General features: G+C 37.7%; 1 protein-coding gene across 1 annotated transcript in view; it reads right to left on the bottom strand.

Moving 5' to 3' along the window:
* Positions 1-23,353, bottom strand: part of USP14 (ubiquitin specific peptidase 14) — a 99,412-nt gene that overhangs the window by 36,221 nt on the left and 39,838 nt on the right. Inside the window, exons 6-7 of the mRNA XM_037805513.1 lie at positions 6,238-6,296; positions 1,553-1,683 (exon numbers count right to left, since the gene is read on the bottom strand). Coding sequence (XP_037661441.1) covers positions 1,553-1,683; positions 6,238-6,296 — 190 coding nt within the window. The remainder of the gene's footprint in view (positions 1-1,552; positions 1,684-6,237; positions 6,297-23,353) is intronic.

Below are 23,353 nucleotides of genomic sequence, written 5' to 3'. Positions count from 1 at the left end.
GTTTGGGTGTATTACATCCCCCAAAACGCAATGTTCTTTGATGCAACCTTGTGGGGGCAGACATATTAGTGTTGATTAGGCTGGAATCCTTTGACTGTTTCCATGGAGATATGGACCTCATCCATTCAGGGTAGGTCTTAATCACTGGACTCCTATAACAGAACTCACAAATGGAAGGACCTCAGAGCAGCTGAGATTGACATTTTGAAAACGGCCACTGAATGCAGACTTTTGCTAGTCCAGAGTTTGCCTGGGAAAACTAAGAGAACACCCCCAGACACATAGAGAAAAACATCCTCAGAGAAAGCAAGTTTGAAACACAACCTGGGAGCAAGCAGACACCAGCCACATGCCTTCCGAGCTAACAGAGATTTTCTGGACACCAATGGCTTTCTTCAGTGGAGGTAACTTACTGTTGATGCCTTTGTTGGGATATTTTCATGGCCCTAAGACTGTAACTTTGTAACCAAATAACCCCCCTGTGCCAGTTTGAATATATTGTGTCCTCCAAACACCATTATCTTTGATGTAATCTTGTGTGGGTAGACCTGTCAGGGTTGATTAGATTATAATTCTTTGAGTGTTTCTTTGGAATGTGCCCCACTCAGCTGTGGGTGATGACTCTGATTGGATAATTTCCATGGAGGTGTTGCTCTGCCCATTCAGGGTGGGTCTAAGTTGAGTCACTGGAGCCATATAAATGAGCTGACAGACAGAGGGAACTCAGTGCAGCTGAGAGTGACCTTCTGAAGAGGAGCTACAGCCAAGAGGGACACTTTGAAGAAAGCACAGGAGCTGCAGATGAGAGACAGTTTGAAGACGGCCATTGGAAGCAGACTCTTGCTCCGGAGAAGCTAAGAGAGGACAAATATCCCAAGTGCAACTAAGAGTGACATTTTTGAGGAACTGCAGCCTAGAGAGGAACGTCCTGGGAGAAAGCCATTTTGAAACCAGAACTTTAGAGCAGACGCCAGCCATGTGCCTTCCCAGCTAACAGGTCTTCCGGACACCACTGGCCATCCTCCAGTAAAGGTACCCAATTGCTGATGTGTTACCTTGGACACTTTATGGCCTTAAGACTGTAACCGTGTAACCAAATAAACCCCCTTTTATAAAAGCCAATCCATTTCTGGTGTTTTGCATTCTGGCAGCATTATTAGCAAACTAGAACACCCCCTTTATAAAAGCTGATCCATTTCTGTTGTTTTCCATACCAGCAGCATTAGCAAACCAGAACACTAGATTATTTAAGACTAGGATAGAAAACCAGTAAGAGGTTTTGAACAAGAGTGACCTACTCTCATGTACAATTTAAAAAACAACTGCAGGTGTTGTGGAAAAACACTGCAGAGAGGCAAAAGCAGAAGCAGGATGATCAGTTTATGGACTACTGCAACAGTCCAGGCAAGAGATAATGGTAGCAAGAAACGAGAGTGGACTGAGTATTTGTATTTCCAAATATACTGCAGAGTAACTATGGGGAAAGCAGTCACTATAGGAAACCTGTTTTACAATTTACAAAATGAAAACCACAAAATCTTGCCATGATTACCTGCTGAAGATACTGTCCTTGTTCACCCTTCTCCGCAAACTGTGGGAAAGCCATGTGCAAAAACTGCAGTAGAATAATAGGTGGAATACTAGAAGAAGTTTTATCCATGGAGTCAAACAAATCTCTAAGGGCTTAAAAACAAAACAAACACTGTCTTACTAAAATAGTGACATATTTAACATATTATACTGTAAAATATAAATAAAACCCTGCTAACGAACTATTAGATACCTATTCCTTTTGCAGTTGGACTCCTAATTAGAAAAATAAAAATACTCATTTTTAAATCAGAACTCACCAGAAAACCTTTTAAAAACCATATAATGTCATTGCTAGCTACAAACAACTTCCAAGCCCTGCCTTTCTCTCTCTTTCCTTGCCAGTCTTTGTCTTACCAAACAAAGCAGGCTGTATTAATTCAATAGAGAGAACACATAACCTTTGTGTAGGGATCAAATAGGCATACTACTACTACTGTCCTGCCACTATGGACCAGGCCATCAGATCACCATTCCCAAATAACCTCCCTGTGAACCCAGAGTTGGTTCCCATCTACTAAATGCTTAGATACTGAAATCTGGCTCCTTGAACACACTTCCTGACTCTAGTAAACAGTCAGGATCCAAAACTAATTGGTCTTCAAAACCTTTTCCCTGTTTATCTCCCCTTACCAATCTCTTGGTCATGGATGTAGCTCTTCTCTCCGAATCCAGAATTCTTTTTCTCTGCTGACTTCCTAGCTATTACAGAGGCCTAGGCACTTGGAACTGCATGGACAGCAATTTCTAATCTAGCTTATTTTAGCTTGTTTGTTTTGTTAATACCGAAGATGTGAAATGTTACGTATCATTATTATACAGACTGAAGCCCAGTAAATTCTACAGCATCACAGCACAAAGCAGATGCTCAATAAAATCTTTCTGAATAAAAAAACTAACTACAATGTTGAAAAAATATTTTGGAGGACTGAAATTTAGGCATCTTACCAAGCTAATTATTTTTACAATTAAAAAAATGCCTAAATTCTAGTAACATTTTAAAAGTACACACTAGTCTAATAAAACAGATGATTTAAAGCTTAGTATTTACTATCAAAAGAGCATCTCAAAAGTAATTTCATTAGTTTGAAAAAAAGTCAAGAAACAAACTTGAGATTAAAGAAGACTAATGAGGTATGAAAACTAAATGCAATGTCTGATCCTGGATTGGATCCTGAAGCAGAAAGGAAAAAAGAACTTGAAAATGGGCATTATTGGGATAACTGGCAAAATCTGAATGAAGTCTATATTTTAGAGTACTATATCAATGTTAAATTACCAGGTTTTGAAAATTGATAATTGCTCTGTGGTTACACCTGGTTCTTAGGAAATATCTACTGGATGGAATATTCAGAAGTAAAAGACCCGGTATCTGCACGCTACTCTCAAATGGTTCAAAAAACAATAACATGCATTAAAGAGAGAGATGAAAAGCAAATGTGACAAAAAATTAACTGGTGAATTCTTGCAACATTTCTGTAAATTTGAAATTATTTCAAAATAAGAAGTTAAAAAGTAAGGAAGTAAAAAAATACAAAGAATAGTATTTTTCATCCCACCAATATTGTAAGCCAGGTCCCCTGTGACACTGAAGTTGTTGAAATCAAGTTACTTTTAGATACCCACACAATCAAATGAACTAGGTAAAAGCAATCACATTTTCTCATTAAAAGCTTCAGTTGAACACAGAAACTAAATCTACTTTTAGGAAAAAAGGTTAAAGGAAAATCTCCTTAACTCAAAATGTCACAAAGAAACCCGTTATTTATTGTACTAAATATGAAAGGTTGACATGATCCTAAAACCCCGTTACCTGTTATATACTTGGAAAAACTGAAAGCAGGGACCTGAATAGGAATTTACACATTGATGCTTATGGCAGCAGTATTCATGATTTACAACGAAAGGAAGTAGCCTAAAGGTACATCCATGGGTTAGCCAGAGGGCAAACTGTGGTGTATACATATAACAGAATATTGAACCGCTGCAAGAAGGAATGAAGTCGGGAGGCGTGCAACTAGGTGAATGAGCCTTGAGGACATTATGTTGAGTAAAATAAGCCAGACACTAAAGGATAAACATTGTTAAGGCCTCATTAATGTAAACTAACTATACTGAGAAAATGCTGAGAATTGAATTTGAGAGCATAGGTTACTGTGAAGAGCATGTGGGCAGAGATTATGCAATCCATGATGTAGGAGTACAGAATGCTCAATGAGGCTTATTGTAAAGGTTCCTAGATTGTAAGCTCTTACAGCACTCACATCTATTCCTGAGTTTTGACTGTTATTTAAGAGATGTTTATTTGGTACAAAATTTATATTCTCTGTAGCACACTCTATAATATAACCTGTATGTTCGGTTTATTTAAACAACATAATTACATAGAACCTAGAATACGGAATGAGATCTTGTTATTTTCAGGTTAATGTGATATCCTGATGCATCCCAGAGTATTTTGGGCAGAAAATAAAGTAATTACAAAGCCCCCTTGAGGGACTGGGTGGAAATGTGGAACTATTAAACTTCCCCACCTGGGGAATCCCTGATATTCCCACAAGCATTAGGGAATCTCAATTTAATAAGTCAAGCTCACGATCTTGGGGCTTGCCATATGAAACTTATTCCTGCAAAGGAGAAGCTAAGCCGACTTATACTTATGCCTAAGAGTCACCCCCTGAGATTCTCTTTTATTTCTCAGATGTGGCCTTTCTCTCAGCCAACTCTGCAAATAAACTCGCTACCCTCCCCCCTACATGGGACATGACTCCCAGGGATGAGCCTGCCCCTGGCATCATGGGATTGAGAAAATCTTCTTGACTAAAAGGAGGAAAAGAAATGAAAAAAAATAAATAAATAAAGTTACAGTGGCTGAAAGATCTCAGAGTCAAGAGGTCAATCTGGAGGCTATTCTTATGCATTATATATATAGTCCTTTTTAGTTTCTAGTGTATTAGAATGGCTAGAAGAAAATATCTCAATCTGATAAACGATAATCCAATAGACTTGATTCTTGGATGATAATTATGTAACTATGTAGCTTTTATCATGACAATGTTATAGTGAAAAACTGCTGACTGACACTCTCTTTACCCAGTGTATGGGCAGATGAGTAATTAAAAAATTATAAAAAAAAAAAAATATATATATATATATATATAATAGGGGGTATAAAGGGTATGAGATAGTTTGGGTATTCTTTTTATTTTTTTCTTTATTTTGGAGTAATGAAAATATTCTAAAATTGATTGTGGCAATGCAAGCACAACTACATGATGATACTGTGAGTCAGGGACTGTATACTTTGGATGGATTATACGGTGTGTGAATATCTCTCAATAAAATTGCATTTAAAAAAATGAATGGCTGAACATAATGAGGTAACATTTCACACCCACTAGGATGACTATAATCAAACGCCAGAGAACAATGTCGAGGATGTGGAGAAACTGGAATCCTCATACATAGTTGTTGGGACTGTAAAACTGTGCAGCCACTTTGGAAAAGTTTGACATCTCCTCAAAAGATTGCACTTGGAATTACCGTATGACCCAGCACTTCCATCCTATTTATAGACCAGGAGAAATGAAAACATATGCCCACACAAAAACTTTTACACAAATGGTTAGCAGAATAATTCATAACAGCCAAAATGTAGAAATAACACAAATGTCCATCAGCTGATAAATGGATAAATAAAATGTGGTATATATGGAATACTGATCAGCCACAAAAAAATAAAAGTACTGACAGATGTTGTATCATGGATGAGCCTTGAAAACATGCTAACTATAAGAAGCTAGTTACAAAAAAGAACACATAAGGTATGATTCCTTTCATATGAAAAATCCAGAATAGGCAAATCAGAAAGCACATTAGTGGCTGATGAAGGATGGAAGTGATAGGAGGAAAAGGGGTGACTGCTAAATGGTACGGAGTTTCTTTTTCGAGTGCTGAAAAGTTCTAAAAAATGTTCTAAAATCGATTGTGATAATGAATGCATAGCTCTATGAATATACTAAAAAAACAAACTGAGCACTTTAAATATGTGAAGTGTATAGTATATGAATTATATTTATGGTCAATAAAGCTATTGTTACAAAAAAAAAAAAAAAAGGAAGCATGACTGAGAAAACCCTATCAACGTAGCCCAATGATTTAAAACATCAAGCTTCTGAAAAAATGCTCAAAATTGGGATAGAGATATATATGATCTCATGTAGTGAAAAAATAAGTTATCCTTTACCTTTTAAGAATTTCTATTTCTCCTTATACCTCATGCCACTTCTTTACACCAGTAGCCATAACACTCTCCTTTACAATGATCAGGTCAGCTATGATAAAACTTATCTCTGAAGATCCCCAAAGATATTATATAATAGAACCTAAAACCTAACCTATAATTTAATTCAAATGCCATGAAGATTATTTTTCCAAAAGGAGAGACATCACTGATTTATAATTTGGACTATAAGTTCCAAGCCGTTTAATGTAAGTATAAGTACTCCAGCTTCAAAGGGGATGTTTTATAAACCACACAGTATAAAATGAAAAGGCATGAAACAAATTGGTTGGGAGTAAAATATAACATTTATTGACTACTTAATATACCCCTTTCTTGAAAAGTAGTCTATTTAAGATACTGACCTGCAGTAATATACTGTGCTGAAGCCATTTCTCCTGAAGCTCTCAAGGCACCTGCATACCTAGGAAAGTAAAGGCAGAATTAAATAATAGGATTCAATTCATTCAGAAACTCATATGGGAAGAGATGAGTAAAAAGGACTCTTTATGACACCCTGCACTACAAATCTCTCAGAGCTATTGCCATCTTCCTCTTTTCTTCTTTTCTAATCTTGCTCCTTAAACAATACTTCAGGAAAAAAGGAATGTTAAGAAAAATGGGATTTTGATGAAGCCAACTTTAAATTCCTTCCCCTGGTCTAACTCATCTAAAACCAAATTATTTTCTGAACACAGTATGAAATGAAAAAGTAGACATTTAATATCCATTATTACAAAAAAAATGAAAGTAACACTTCAGAAATATCAAGGAAAAATAATTAGACAAAAAACACATCAAAAATCATACACCTACATTCAGCACTAACTTGCTGTATAATGTTAAAGTCTCTAGAATTTTGAGTCAGTTTGCTTATCTATAAAATGAGGGATTTCTAATAAATGTTTTCTAAATTCACTTTCATCTCTGTGGTTCTTAATTAATTTACAATAGTTCAAAGGTTTCGCCATCCAAAGAAAATATTCAAAACACAGTCATTACTCATAGACATTACTCATTCTATGTCTTGTGACAATCAGAAATTATCATTCAGATAATATCAAACATTGGGAAGAGATTGCATATTCACATATGATTAAAACTATGCTTATGTACTACAAATCCACTAAAAGAACAAGAATGATATCACCTAATATTGGTAAGAATATGGAGCAACCAGAACTATTGTTAAAGCCAATAACATGGATGAATCTCAAAAACTTCATGTTGAATGAAATAAACCAAATCCCCCCCAAAAAATAATAAAATAAAATACATCTTGTATGACTACAGTTAAATTCTAAAACAGGCAAAACAAATATAAGATCAGTCATTGCTAAGGGGGTAGGGATGTATGGCAGGGGATCAGGGGAAATCGGGTGAGGAATGATTGGGAAAGAGCGTAATGAAACTTTGATGATGGGAATCTTCCATGCTCTGACACGGTAGTGGGTTACAGAAAATTTGCATTTGTTAAAACTGATCAAACAGAACACTTAAGATGATTATTTTACTATATGTAAATTATACCTCAATTTAAACAAAAAACAAAATCCCTATGCTTTTTTAAGCAGAATGAAAAAGGTTATGGAAAATATTGCTAAATTATATTCATAGGGGTTTAACAGACAGAAACTCCGAAAGTTTTTAAAGATAAATGTACTCTAAGAGAGTATCTTTCCTAGTTTTTGTCAAGGTGATAAAAATTAAGTAATGATATAGGAAGTGTGAATATAACTGAATAGAGTTGACAATGAAAAGAGGAAATCTTGACTTTTCTAGCACCTGTGAAATATTTACAATAATCAATCACATACCAGATCAAAGAGACAAATTCAAATTTCCAAAAACCAAAAGTTATACAGGCCACAACCTTCACCCACAATGCAATAAATTGATAGCATACTTTTTTATGTATGTTTCTAAATATATGTACCAAATAATTTGGATTAGAATCTTAGGGCAGAATGTAGGGCAAATGGAAAGTTCATACACCGTTCTTAGAAATATAAGTTGGTGAAACCATTTTGGATAACTATTTGGCAGAGAATCTACTGACACTGAATATGCGCATACTTTATAACCCAGCAGTTCTACTGCTAAGTAAATACCCAATTGAAACACATGCACTTATGCCCCAAAAACCATGTACTACAATGTTCAGAGTAGATTTTTTCACAATAGTCAAAAGCTGAAAATAACCCAAATACTCAAAAGAAGAACAGATAACTAATTGGTAATATAGTCAAACTGCGGAATACTACACAGTATGAATATGAATGAACTGCAGCTGCATGCAACATGGATGAACCAAACATAACAATCTAAACATACATACGTAATTTGTATGCTTCTGTTCATAAAGAATGCAAACCAGAAAAAATGCATCTGTGAATTAGAAGTCAGGACAATATTTACACCTCTGGAAAGAAGGGTAAGAATAGTGATTAGGAAGGGATATGTAAAGAGATTTCTGGAGTGCTGGCAGGGTTCTGTTTCTTTATCCGTGTGTTGGTTATATGGATGTGTTCACTCTGTGACAATTCACTGATCCATACACTTATAATCTGTGTATTTTTCTGTATAATTCAATAATTAAAAACAAGCAAACGTTGGGCCAAAAGGAGACAAAATTTTACAATGTTTTTTTATAACATTTGAACAGACTCGTCTAATGAACAAGGAACAAGAAGCAAAATCACAGAATTAAAATGCAGTTATCACTACACAAGAATGAAGAGAAGATCAAGCATACAAGAGAAGTCTGACAACAGATAATAAAAAAACAAGCCTACAGAGAACACAAATAAGAAATCAACACAAAGGGAGAATGAATACAGACAACTGAAGAACTAAATTAATAATGTAATAGCTGATTCTACGAAAAATAAAACACACAAACCTCTGTTTTAAGACATAAGGACAAATTTTAGGAAAACAAATTACCAAAACTGACTATAGAAGAAACAGAAAATGTACATTTAAAAATGCCAATTTTATGGACAAGTTTCTTTGAGAACAGATAATTCCTCTACAACTCTGGAAGGAAAAAGGAAGTTCCAGAGAATAAGAAAAGACGGAAAGATTTAGTTTAATTTTACATATAGCTAGCATAACCTCAATACTAAATACTTACAAAGATTAAAAAAAAAAAGGGGAGGGGGGACACTATGAATTAGTCTTACAAATGAATAACCAAAATCCCTTTTAAAAAATACTTGCAAATCAAAATTCAGCACTGTATAGCGAAAGAATACAAGTATTTCAGGAACATAAAGATGGTTTACTATTATAACTATTAACATAAAGTATTATACAAATAGGTCTAATAAAAAACCTTAGAACTATTTCAAAGAATAGCACTTTGAAATTTTAACATATTTCTTATTGGAATATTCAAATGACAGAGGGATACTTTCTCAACATGCTTAAGAATGTTTCATGGATGTCCAATATTTAACATTAAAATATAATGGATATTCTTATTAAAATCAAAAAGAGGAAAATACTCACCACCATCTAATACTTAACACTGTACTCAAGTTCTAGCCAATGAAACAAGACAAGAAAGACACATGAGGCAACTACCTGCAACAGACAAAACTATCTTGATCAGTAGTGATATAATTATTTCTTGTTTCCTAAATGGATCAACTTAGACAATGGAAATTTATTCGCTCACAGTAAGAGTCCAGGAAAACATCCAAATCAAGTCATCATCAGGGCAACGCTTTCTTTCCGAAGATCGGCTGCTGGCGATCCTTGGTTCCTCTGCCACGTGGCAAGGCACGTGGTGGTGTCTATTACTATGTCCCTTCTCTTCCAGGTTTCACTGATTTCAGCTTCTTGCTTCCATGGCTTTCTCTTTCTGTGGCTGAATTCATTCTCTTATAAGGGACCCATTCTGATTCAGGTGGGTCACGCCTTAACTGAAGTAGCCTCATCAAAAGGTCCTACTCACAGTAGGTTCACACCCACAGGAATGGATTAGACTTAACAACATGTTTTTCTGGATACATACAGTTTCAAACCACCACAACTATCTACTTAGAACATCCCAAAATTAAGTGAAAACTTGCCCGGTTTCCTTAATTGTAAGATGTCATAAATATAACACATTTTCATGGAAAACAAAAGCTATTAATTAAAATTATACATAAAATGAATGTAATATTCCCATTGCAGTGGGGAAAAGTACATCTTGGAATCATGGAAATATGATGATTGGAATTAATAAGTCAGATGCTTTCCTTTCCACTAGCAGGACCATTAATAAAAGGATAAGGCGGAGGGCGGGGCAAGATGGCAGACTGGTGAGCTGTATGTTTTAGTTACTCCTCCAGGAAAGTAGGTAAAAAGCCAGGAACTGCGTGGACTGGACACCACAGAGCAATCTGTCTTTGGGCATACTTCATACAACACTCATGAAAACGTGGAACTGCTAGATCAGCGAAATCTGTAAGTTTTTGCAGCCAGGGGACCCGCGCCCCTCCCTGCCAGGCTCAGTCCCGGGGGAGGAGGGGCTGTCAGCTCCAGGAAGGAGAAGGGAGAATTCCAGTGGCTGCTCTTATCGGAAACTCATTCTACTGATTCAAACTCCAACCATAGATAGACTGAGACCAGACACCAGAGACTCTGAGAGCAGCCAGCCCAGCAGAGAGGAGACAGGCATAGAAAAAAAACAACACGAAAAACTCCAAAATAAAAGCAGAGGATTTTTGGAGTTCTGGTGAACACAGAAAGGGGAAGGGCGGAGATCAGGCCTTGAGGCGCATATGCAAATCCCGAAGCAAGGCTGATCTCTCTGCCCTGTGCACCTTTCCTTAATGGCCCTGGTTGCTTTGTCTATTAGCATTTCAATAACCCATTAGATCTCTGAGGAGGGCCGTTTTTTTTTTTTTTTTTTTTTTTAAATCCTTTTTGCTTTTTCTAAAACAATTACTCTAAGAAGCTCAATACAGAAAGCTTCAAAGAACTGAAATTTGGGCACGTCAAGTCAAGAGCAGAACTAAGAGAGCTCTGAGACAAAAGGCAATAATCCAGTGGCTGAGAAAATTCACTAAACAACACAACTTCCCAAGAAAAGGGGGGTGTCCGCTCACAGCCACCATCCTGATGGACAGGAAACACTCCTGCCCATCGCCAGCCCCATAGCCCAGAGCTGCCCCAGACAACCCAGTGTGACGGAAGTGCTTCAAATAACAGGCACACACCACAAAACTGGGAATGGACATTAGCCTTCCCTGCAACCTCAGCTGAATGTCCCAGAGCTGGGAAGGGGGAGCAGTGTGAATTAACAGAGCCCCATTCAGCCATCATTTGAACAGACTGGGAGCCTCCCAACACAGCCCAGCAGCCCAGAACTGCCCTGGGGGGACGGCACTCACCTGTGACATAGCACAGTCATCCCTCAACAGAGGACCCGGGGTGCACAGCCTGGAAGAGGGGCCCACTTGCAAGTCTCAGGAGCCATACGCCAATACCAAGGACTTGTGGGTCATTGGCAGAGACAAACTGTGGCAGGACTGAACTGAAGGATTAGACTATTGCAGTAGCTTTAAAACTCTAGGATCATCAGGGAGATTTGATTGTTAGGGCCACCCCCCCTCCCCGACTGCCCAGAAACACGCCCCACATACAGGGCAGGCAACACCAACTACACACGCAAGCTTGGGACACCAATTGGGCCCCACAAGACTCACTCCCCCACTCACCAAAAAGGCTAAGCAGGGGAGATCTGGCTTGTGGAGAACAGGTGGCTCGTGGACGCCACCTGCTGGTTAGTTACAGAAAGTGTACTCCACAAAGCTGTAGATCTGATAAATTAGAGATAAGGACTTCAACTGGTCTACAAACCCTAAAAGAACCCTATCAAGGTCAGCAAATGCCACGAGGCCAAAAACAACAGAAAATTATAAAGCATATGAAAAAACCAGACGATATGGATAACCCAAGCCCAAGCACCCAAATCAAAAGACCAGAAGAGACACACCTAGAGCAGCTACTCAAAGAACTAAAGATGAACAATGAGACCATAGTACGGGATATGAAGGAAATCAAGAAGACCCTAGAAGAGCATAAAGAAGACATTGCAAGACTAAATAAAAAAATGGATGATCTTATGGAAATTAAAGAAACTGCTGACCAAATTAAAAAGATTCTGGACACTCATAGTACAAGACTAGAGGAAGTTGAACAACGAATCAGTGACCTGGAAGATGACAGAATGGAAAATGAAAGCATAAAAGAAAGAATGGGGAAAAAAATTGAAAAACTCGAAATGGACCTCAGGGATATCATAGATAATATGAAACGTCCGAATATAAGACTCATTGGTGTCCCAGAAGGGGAAGAAAAGGGTAAAGGTCTAGGAAGAGTATTCAAAGAAATTGTTGGGGAAAACTTCCCAAATCTTCTAAACAACATAAATACACAAATCATAAATGCTCAGCGAACTCCAAATAGAATAAATCCAAAAAAACCCACTCCGAGACATATACTGATCACACTGTCAAACACAGAAGAGAAGGAGCAAGTTCTGAAAGCAGCAAGAGAAAAGCAATTCACCACATACAAAGGAAACAGCATAAGACTAAGTAGTGACTACTCAGCAGCCACCATGGAGGCAAGAAGGCAGTGGCACGATATATTTAAAATTCTGAGTGAGAGGAATTTCCAGCCAAGAATACTTTATCCAGCAAAGCTCTCCTTCAAATTTGAGGGAGAGCTTAAATTTTTCACAGACAAAGAAATGCTGAGAGAATTTGCTAACAAGAGACCTGCCCTACTGGAGATACTAAAGGGAGCCCTACAGACAGAGAAACAAAGACAGGACAGAGAGACTTGGAGAAAGGTTCAGTACTAAGGAGATTCGGTATGGGTACAATAAAGGATATTAATAGAGAGAGGGAAAAATATGGCAAACATAATCCAAAGGATAAGATGGCCGATTCAAGAAATGCCTTCACGGTTATAACGTTGAATGTAAATGGATTAAACTCCCCAATTAAAAGATATAGATTCGCAGAATGGATCAAAAAAAATGAACCATCAATATGTTGCATACAAGAGACTCATCTTAGACACAGGGACACAAAGAAACTGAAAGTGAAAGGATGGAAAAAAATATTTCATGCAAGCTACAGCCAAAAGAAAGCAGGTGTAGCAATATTAATCTCAGATAAAATAGACTTCAAATGCAGGGATGTTTTGAGAGACAAAGAAGGCCACTACATACTAATAAAAGGGGCAATTCAGCAAGAAGAAATAACAATCGTAAATGTCTATGCACCCAATCAAGGTGCCACAAAATACATGAGAGAAACATTGGCAAAACTAAAGGAAGCAATTGATGTTTCCACAATAATTGTGGGAGACTTCAACACATCACTCTCTCCTATAGATAGATCAACCAGACAGAAGACCAATAAGGAAATTGAAAACCTAAACAATCTGATAAATGAATTAGATTTAACAGACATCTACAGGACATTACATCCCAAATCAGCAGGATACACATACTTTTCTAGTGCTCACGGAACTTTCTCCAGAATAGATCATATGCTGGGACATAAAACAAGCCTCAATAAATTTAAAAAGATTGAAATTATTCAAAGCACATTCTCTGACCACAATGGAATACAATTAGAAGTCAATAACCATCAGAGACTTAGAAAATTCACAAATACCTGGAGGTTAAACAACACACTCCTAAACAATCAGTGGGTTAAAGAAGAAATAGCAAGAGAAATTGCTAAATATATAGAGACGAATGAAAATGAGAACACAACATACCAAAACCTATGGGATGCAGCAAAAGCAGTGCTAACGGGGAAATTTATAGCACTAAACGCATATATTAAAAAGGAAGAAAGAGCCAAAATCAAAGAACTAATGGATCAACTGAAGAAGCTAGAAAATGAACAGCAAACCAATCCTAAACCAAGTACAAGAAAAGAAATAACAAGGATTAAAGCAGAAATAAATGACATAGAGAACAAAAAAACAATAGAAAGGATAAATATCACCAAAAGTTGGTTCTTTGAGAAGATCAACAAGATTGACAAGCCCCTAGCTAGACTGACAAAATCAAAAAGAGAGAAGACCCATATAAACAAAATAATGAATGAAAAAGGTGACATAACTGCAGATCCTGAAGAAATTAAAAAAATTATAACAGGATATTATGAACAACTGTATGGCAACAAACTGGATAACGTAGAAGAAATGGACAATTTCCTGGAAACATATGAACAACCTAGACTGACCAGAGAAGAAATAGAAGACCTCAACCAACCCATCACAAGCAAAGAGATCCAATCAGTCATCAAAAATCTTCCCACAAATAAATGCCCAGGGCCAGATGGCTTCACAGGGGAATTCTACCAAACTTTCCAGAAAGAACTGACACCAATCTTACTCAAACTCTTTCAAAACATTGAAAAAAATGGAACACTACCTAACTCATTTTATGAAGCTAACATCAATCTAATACCAAAACCAGGCAAAGATGCTACAAAAAAGGAAAACTACCGGCCAATCTCCCTAATGAATATAGATGCAAAAATCCTCAACAAAATACTTGCAAATCGAATCCAAAGACACATTAAAAAAATCATACACCATGACCAAGTGGGGTTCATTCCAGGCATGCAAGGATGGTTCAACATCAGAAAAACAATCAATGTATTACAACACATTAAAAACTCGAAAGGGAAAAATCAATTGATCATCTCAATAGATGCTGAAAAAGCATTTGACAAAATCCAACATCCCTTTTTGATAAAAACACTTCAAAAGGTAGGAATTGAAGGAAACTTCCTCAACATGATAAAGAGCATATATGAAAAACCCACAGCCAGCATAGTACTCAATGGTGAGAGACTGAAAGCCTTCCCTCTAAGATCAGGAACAAGACAAGGATGCCCGCTGTCACCACTGTTATTCAACATTGTGCTGGAAGTGCTAGCCAGGGCAATCCGGCAAGACAAAGAAATAAAAGGCATCCAAATTGGAAAAGAAGAAGTAAAACTGTCATTGTTTGCAGATGATATGATCTTATATCTAGAAAACCCTGAGAAATCAACGATACACCTACTAGAGCTAATAAACAAATTTAGCAAAGTAGCGGGATACAAGATTAATGCACATAAGTCAGTAATGTTTCTATATGCTAGAAATGAACAAACTGAAGAGACACTCAAGAAAAAGATACCATTTTCAATAGCAACTAAAAAATCAAGTACCTAGGAATCAACTTAACCAAAGATGTAAAAGACCTATACAAAGAAAACTACATAACTCTACTAAAAGAAATAGAAGGGGACCTTAAAAGATGGAAAAATATTCCATGTTCATGGATAGGAAGGCTAAATGTCATTAAGATGTCAATTCTACCCAAACTCATCTACAGATTCAATGCAATCCCAATCAAAATTCCAACAACCTACTTTGCAGACTTGGAAAAGCTAGTTATCAAATTTATTTGGAAAGGGAAGATGCCTCGAATTGCTAAAGACACTCTAAAAAAGAAAAACGAAGTGGGAGGACTTACACTCCCTGACTTTGAAGCTTATTATAAAGCCACACTTGCCAAAACAGCATGGTACTGGCACAAAGATAGACATATAGATCAATGGAATCGAATTGAGAATTCAGAGATAGACCCTCAGATCTATGGCCGACTGATCTTTGATAAGGCCCCCAAAGGCACCGAACTGAGCCATAATGGTCTTTTCAACAAATGGGGCTGGGAGAGTTGGATATCCATATCCAAAAGAATGAAAGAGGACCCCTACCTCACCCCCTACACAAAAATTAACTCAAAATGGACCAAAGATCTCAATATAAAAGAAAGTACCATAAAACTCCTAGAAGATAATGTAGGAAAACATCTTCAAGACCTTGTATTAGGAGGCCACTTCCTAGACTTTACACCCAAAGCACAAGCAACAAAAGAGAAAATAGATAAATGGGAACTCCTCAAGCTTAGAAGTTTCTGCACCTCAAAGGAATTTCTCAAAAAGGTAAAGAGGCAGCCAACTCAATGGGAAAAAATTTTTGGAAACCATGTATCTGACAAAAGACTGATATCTTGCATATACAAAGAAATCCTACAACTCAATGACAATAGTACAGACAGCCCAATTATAAAATGGGCAAAAGATATGAAAAGACAGTTCTCTGAAGAGGAAATACAAATGGCCAAGAAACACATGAAAAAATGTTCAGCTTCACTAGCTATTAGAGAGATGCAAATTAAGACCACAATGAGATACCATCTAACACCGGTTAGAATGGCTGCCATTAAACAAACAGGAAACTACAAATGCTGGAGGGGATGTGGAGAAATTGGAACTCTTATTCATTGTTGGTGGGACTGTATAATGGTTCAGCCACTCTGGAAGTCAGTCTGGCAGTTCCTTAGAAAACTAGATATAGAGCTACCATTCGATCCAGCGATTGCACTTCTCGGTATATACCCGGAAGATCGGAAAGCAGTGACACGAACAGATATCTGCACGCCAATGTTCATAGCAGCATTATTCACAATTGCCAAGAGATGGAAACAACCCAAATGTCCTTCAACAGATGAGTGGATAAATAAAATGTGGTATATACACACGATGGAATACTACGCGGCAGTAAGAAGGAACGATCTGGTGAAACATATGACAACATGGATGAACCTTGAAGACATAATGCTGAGCGAAATAAGCCAGGCACAAAAAGAGAAATATTATATGCTACCACTAATGTGAACTTTGAAAAATGTAAAACAAATGGTTTATAATGTAGAATGTAGGGGAACTAGCAGTAGAGAGCAATTAAGGAAGGGGGAACAATAATCCAAGAAGAACAGATAAGCTATTTAACGTTCTGGGGATGCCCAGAAATGACTATGGTCTGTTAATTTCTGATGGATGTAGTAGGAACAAGTTCACTGAAATGTTGCTATATTATGTAACTTTCTTGGGGTAAAGTAGGAACATGTTGGAAGTTAAGCAGTTATCTTAGGTTAGTTGTCTTTTTCTTACTCCCTTGTTATGGTCTCTTTGAAATGTTCTTTTATTGTATGTTTGTTTTCTTTTTAACTTTTTTTTTCATACAGTTGATTTAAAAAAGAAGGGAAAGTTAAAAAAAAAAAGAAAAAAGAAAAAAGACAAACAAGGAAAAAAAAAAAAAAGATGTAGTGCCCCCTTGAGGAGCCTGTGGAGAATGCAGGGGTATTCGCCTACCCCACCTCCATGGTTGCTAACATGACCACAGACATAGGGGACTGGTGGTTTGATGGGTTGAGCCCTCTACCATAAGTTTTACCCTTGGGAAGACGGTTGCTGCAAAGGAGAGGCTAGGCCTCCCTGTATTTGTGCCTAAGATTCTCCTCCTGAATGCCTCTTTGTTGCTCAGATGTGGCCCTCTCTCTCTGGCTAAGCCAACTTGAAAGGTGAAATCACTGCCCTCCCCCCTACGTGGGATCAGACACCCAGGGAAGTGAATCTCCCTGGCAACGTGGAATATGACTCCCGGGGAGGAATGTAGACCCGGCATCGTGGGATGGAGAACATCTTGACCAAAAGGGGGATGTGAAAGGAAATGAAATAAGCTTCAGTGGCAGAGAGATTCCAAAACGAGCCGAGAGATCACTCTGGTGGGCACTCTTACGCACACTTTAGACAACCTTTTTTAGGTTCTAAAGAATTGGGGTAGCTGGTGGTGGATACCTGAAACTATTAAACTACAACCCAGAACCCATGAATCTCGAAGACAGTTGTATAAAAATGTAGCTTATGAGGGGTGACAGTGGGATTGGGGATGCCATAAGGACCAAACTCCACTTTGTCTAGTTTATGGATGGATGTGTAGAAAAGTAGGGGAAGCAAACAAACAGACAAAGGTACCTAGTGTTCTTTTTTACTTCAATTGCTCTTTTTCACTCTAATTATTATTCTTGTTATTTTTGTGTGTGTGCTAATGAAGGTGTCAGGGATTGATTTAGGTGATGAATGTACAACTATGTGATGGTACTGTAAACAATCGAAAGTACAATTTGTTTTGTATGACTGCGTGGTGTGTGAATATATCTCAATAAAATGATTAAAAAAAAAATACATATGAAAGAGAAAAAAACTTTTTTAAGTGTACAATTTAATGGTTTTTAGTATATACACAAGGTTGTGCAATCATCACCACTATCTAATTCCAGAATGTTTCATCACGCTCCAAAAAATACCTTGTACCCACTAGCAGTCACTCCTGATTCTCCCTTCCACCCATTCCCCAACAATCATGAATCTACTTTCTGTCTCTGTGGATTTGCCTGTCTGAATATTTCATATAAATGGAATTGTACAGTAAAAAAAAAAAAAAAAAAAAAAAGGATAAGGCAACAACTCATCTAACATTACAAAATACAAAAATTCAAAACACTTGGAAATAAAATACATGCAAATCAGTATTAATGAGAGTCAAGCAAGAAATGACAACATGGGAGGCATCCTACATTCTGGGATTGGGAGCTTAAATACTGTAAAGATGTTTATCTGCCCCAAATGTAAAGCCCTTATGGTCAAAATCCCAAAGACAAGCACTCCCACCAGCTACAAGAAGAAAGGCACACAAAACAAAATGACTCTAATTTTCACAGAGAAGCAAAATATGGATAGATTAGCCAGGAACACATTGAAACAAAATAAGAAGGGTGTTTGTTCTACCAGATAGTTAAAGTGGTATGATAATACATAAAAACCAGGCCTCAATAAAGGCCTCAATAAATAAGCCCAATTAAAAGATCCAGAAACAGCTCTCAAAAGAATTTAAGAATAATTTATACCATAAAACTGCCATTTCAAGTCAGCATGGTTTATTTAATAAATGGTGCCTGGAGAAATAAAGATAACTACCTCATACCACAAGAGAAATGCAAATCACCAAAAACACAAATTATTCAATTCCACCAGTAATCAAAGGAATACAAAATTTGAAAGAAAATCCCCTATGCTTATATCAAAGGAAATTTATAATAATATTTAATACTGATAAATATGTGCAGATTAGGGCACATTCATATTTTTCTACTTTTTGGGGTAACAATTTAGCAATAAATATCTAAAGAGTTAAAATCATTCACTTTAATTTATTAATGCAGCCATTCTGCTTCTAGAAATTGATTCCAAGGAATCATGTTTATGCACATAAAAGCAAAGGAGAGCACAAATTTAAGACTTCAGAATTGAATACAAAAATATTAACACATTGCAACACATTACATTAAAAAAAACTAAAAGATACAAAAACCTTCAGTCTAAATAATTATTTTCAACTTGTTCTTGACCAAAAAACTTCAAATAGCAGTAAAATCGAATAATTTGATTTTCCCTTTCTCTTTTTCATTTTTCAGCCATCTTACAACCCATATGTCACAATACAGTGAAACAGCATCATACTCACATTTTACAAAACTTGAATAATAGCCCTTCACAAGGGAAAAAAATAAAAAAATTTAGGGACTCGGGCAAGATGGCGGCATGGAGAGGAGTGGAAACTAAGTAGTCCCCCTGGAACAACTACAAAAAAAACCGGAAACAACTAGTAAATAATCCAGAATGACTGCCGGGGGGACAAACGAGACCATCCATTCATCATACACCGGCCTGGGTTGGGAGGAATGCCCGAGAACACAGCATAAAATCTGTAAGTAAAACCTGCGGAACCAGGTCGGGAGACCCCCTCCCCCATAGCCTGAGCTGCGGAGCCTCATGGTGCCAGAGAGAAGCTCTCTCCCAGCAAGCGAATACGGCTCAGCTGAGCTCCAACTGGGGTTTTAAGTAGCGAGTGTGAACTACTCACTACAGGTACGCAGCCCCAAAAAACAGACAGAGGCTTTGGGTGACAACTGACATGGGAGAGCCGGAGGGTCGCCTTGACTGGGTCTGAAGGGGACTATCTGTTTCTTTTTTGGCTCAGTGGAGAAAGCCCCAGTCATTTTCAGTTTCCAGGGCTGTGACCTGGGGAAGGGCGGAGACACCACAAGCAGAGAATGAGACCATTGAAATGCTAATGACCTCCACCTGGGGAGTCTGTCTTCTCTAGGAGGAAAGGGGTGGGGCCCTTTCCATTCAGAACCAGACCCCAGAGCCTGGGGGAACACGGCCATACCGCCTCACACCACTCAAGAATTATAGGCTAACAGGCGTCACCTGCTGGGCAGAAAAGCACAGTGACCCGAGGCATCAAAGGGTGGAGCAATTTTCTAAGACACACCCTCAGGGAAACCAGATACTGAATATTTCTTCCCTCTGGGAGCTGAGCCTGTTCTGGTCTGGGAAAACCTGATTGGGATAACCAAGGAAACCATGCCTAGACAACAGAAAATTACAACCTACACTAAGAAAAACAAAGTTATGGCCCAGTCAAAGGAACAAACGTACACTTCAACTGAGATACAGGAATTTAAACAACTAATGCTAAATCAATTCAAAAAGTTTAGAGAAGATATCGCAAAAGAGATAGAGGCTGTAAAGGAAGCACTGGGCATGTATACGGCAGAAATCAAAAGTTCAAAAAACCTACTAGTAGAATCTATGGAAATGAAAGGCACAACACAAGAGATGAAAGACACAGTGGAAACATACAACAGCAGATCTTAGAGGCAGAAGAAAACACCCAGGAACTGGAGAACAAAACACCTGAAAGCCTACAGGTAAAGGAGCAGATGGAGAAAAGAATGAAAAAACATGAGCAACGTCTCCGGGAACTCAAGGATGAAACAAAGTACAATAATGTACGTATCATTGGTGTCCCAGAAGGAGAAGAGAAGGGAAAGGGGGCAGAAGCAATAATAGAGGAAATAATCAATGAAAATTTCCCATCTCTTATGAAAGACATAAAATTACAGATCCAAGAAGCGCAGCGTACTCCAAACAGAAGAGCTATGAAGAGGCCTACGCCAAGACACTTAATAATCAGATTATCAAATGTCAAAGACAAAGAGAGAATCCTGAAAGCAGCAAGAGAAAAGCAATCCATTACATACAAAGGAAGCTTCATAAGACTATGTGCGGGTCTCTCAGCAGAAACCATGGAGGCAAGAAGGAAGTGTGATATATTTAAGATACTGAAAGAGAAAAACCACCAACCAGGAATCCTATATCCAGCAAGGCTGTCCTTCAAATGTGAGGGAGAGCTCAAAATATTTTCTGACAGACAGACAATGAGAGACTTTGTGAACGGGACACCTGCCCTACAGGAAATACTAGAGGGAGCACTGCAGGGTGATGGAGGACAGGAGTGCATGGTTTGGAACACAATTTTGGGAGATGGTAGCACAACAATGTAAGTGCACTGAACAAAGGTAACTATGAATACGGTTGGGAGAGAAAGAAGGGGAGCATGTGAGACACCACAAGAAAGGAGGAAAGATAACGACTGGGACTGTGTAACTTGGTGAAATCTAGAGTATTCAACAATTGTGATAAAATGTACAAATACATTCTTTTACGAGGGAGAACAAGCAAATGTCAACCTTGCAAGGTGTTAAAAATGGGGAGGCATTGGGGAAGGGATGCAGTCAGCATAAACTAGAGACTGTAACTAATAGAATCATTGTATTATGCTTCCTTTAATGTAACAAAGGTGGTGTACCAGGGTGAATGCAGATGGGAGGGGGGGATAGGGGAGGCATGTTGGACACTTGACATTGGTGGTATTGTCTGATTCTTTATTCTACTTTGATTTAAGGTTATTTTTCCTTTTGCTGCTTCCTAGCTGTCATTTTTTTTTTTTTTTTTGATTCCTCTTCCTTTTGCCTCTCTACCTTCTTTGACTCTCCCTCCTGCCTTGTGGAAGAAATGTAGATGCTCTTGCTTAGTATGAGCAGAATGTTTAATTAGGATAAACTTAAATGTTTGGAAATGGGCAGGGGTGTTGGTAGCAAGATGTGAGAATAACTAACAGCGCCGAATGGTGTGTGAATGAGGTGGAAAGGGGAAGCTCAGAGTCATATATGTCACCAGAAGGAAAGTTGGAGGTCAAAAGATGGAAATGTATAAGGCTGAATCCTATGGTGGGCAATGTCCATGATCAACTGTACAAATACTAGAAATCACTTCATGAACCAGAACAAATGTATGACAATACAATTGGAGGTTGATGGTGGAGGGGCATGTGGGGAAGAACTGTATACCTATCACAAACTATATACTACAGTTAGTAGTGTTTCAACGTTTTTTCATAAACAGTAACAAATGTACTATATCAATACTAGGAGTCAACGGTTGAGGGGGGTTGGTTGGGGATAGGGGAGGTTTAGAGTTTCCTTTTCTTTTTTTCTTTTCTCATCTTTCACTTTGTTTCTTGTCTGGAGTAATGGAAGGTTTCTAAAAATTGAACAAAAATTAAGTGTGGTGATGGATGCACAGCTGTATGAGGGTACCCAGGGGCAAGTGATTGTACACTTTGGATCTTTGGATAATTGTATGGTATCTGAACAATCTCAATAAAAATGAAAAAAATAATAATAATAATTTAAATAATGCAGGCAATCCCACATGCCAATCCACTCAATGAATATATCCCCTAGAAATGCATGAGATGAGAGTTGCAACTTTCCTTTTTCTTAAAACAGGGAAGAAGATTTGAACAGACATTTAAAAGAGGGTAAACAAATGGCAAACAAGCACATGAAAACATGTTACCATCTTTTGTCATTAGGGAAATACAAATGAGAACCACAATAAGATACCACTTCACACCCTCTAGAATGGCTATAATGAAAAAGACTGATACTAACAAGAGCTGACAAAGCATGTGGAAAACTGGAACCCTCTTACACTAGTGGTAAGTTTATAAAAAGGTGAAGAAGCCACTTTGGAACATTTTGGCGGTTCTCAAAATCTTAAGTTACCATATAACCCAACAATTCACTCCTAGGTATACAGAACCAAGAGAAATGAAAACAATCACATAAAAACTTGTACACAAATATTTATAGCAGTATTATTTATAAAAGCCCAAAAGTGGAAACAAGCCAAAGATGGATGAATGGATAGGTAAGATGTGGCATAGCTGTATTATGGAATATCATTCAACAATAAAAAGTAATGAAGTACTGATACATGCTACAAATGGATGAACTTTGTAAATACATGCTAAGTGATAAAAGCCATTCACAAAAAGACCACACGTTGTATGGTTGCATACATATGAAATGAGCAGAACAGGTACATCTATAGAGACAGAAAGTAGACTAATGGTTGTCTAGGGTATGGAGTTTCTTTTAGGAGTGAAAAATATATTTGAAAATTAGATTGTGGTGATGGTTGCACAACCTTGTGAATATTAATAGTAGCCACTGCTTTAAATGAATGGACTGTATGCTAAATGAATATTTCTGCAAACTACGGAAAACACACACACACACGCACACACACACACACACACACAAAACAACACTAGTCACCCATATGTGAACCTCCTTTACCC

This window comes from Choloepus didactylus, chromosome 16 (genome assembly GCF_015220235.1).
Source record: "Choloepus didactylus isolate mChoDid1 chromosome 16, mChoDid1.pri, whole genome shotgun sequence".
Classification (NCBI taxonomy): domain Eukaryota; kingdom Metazoa; phylum Chordata; class Mammalia; order Pilosa; family Megalonychidae; genus Choloepus; species Choloepus didactylus.
This window is presented reverse-complemented; position numbering and strand designations above follow the sequence as displayed.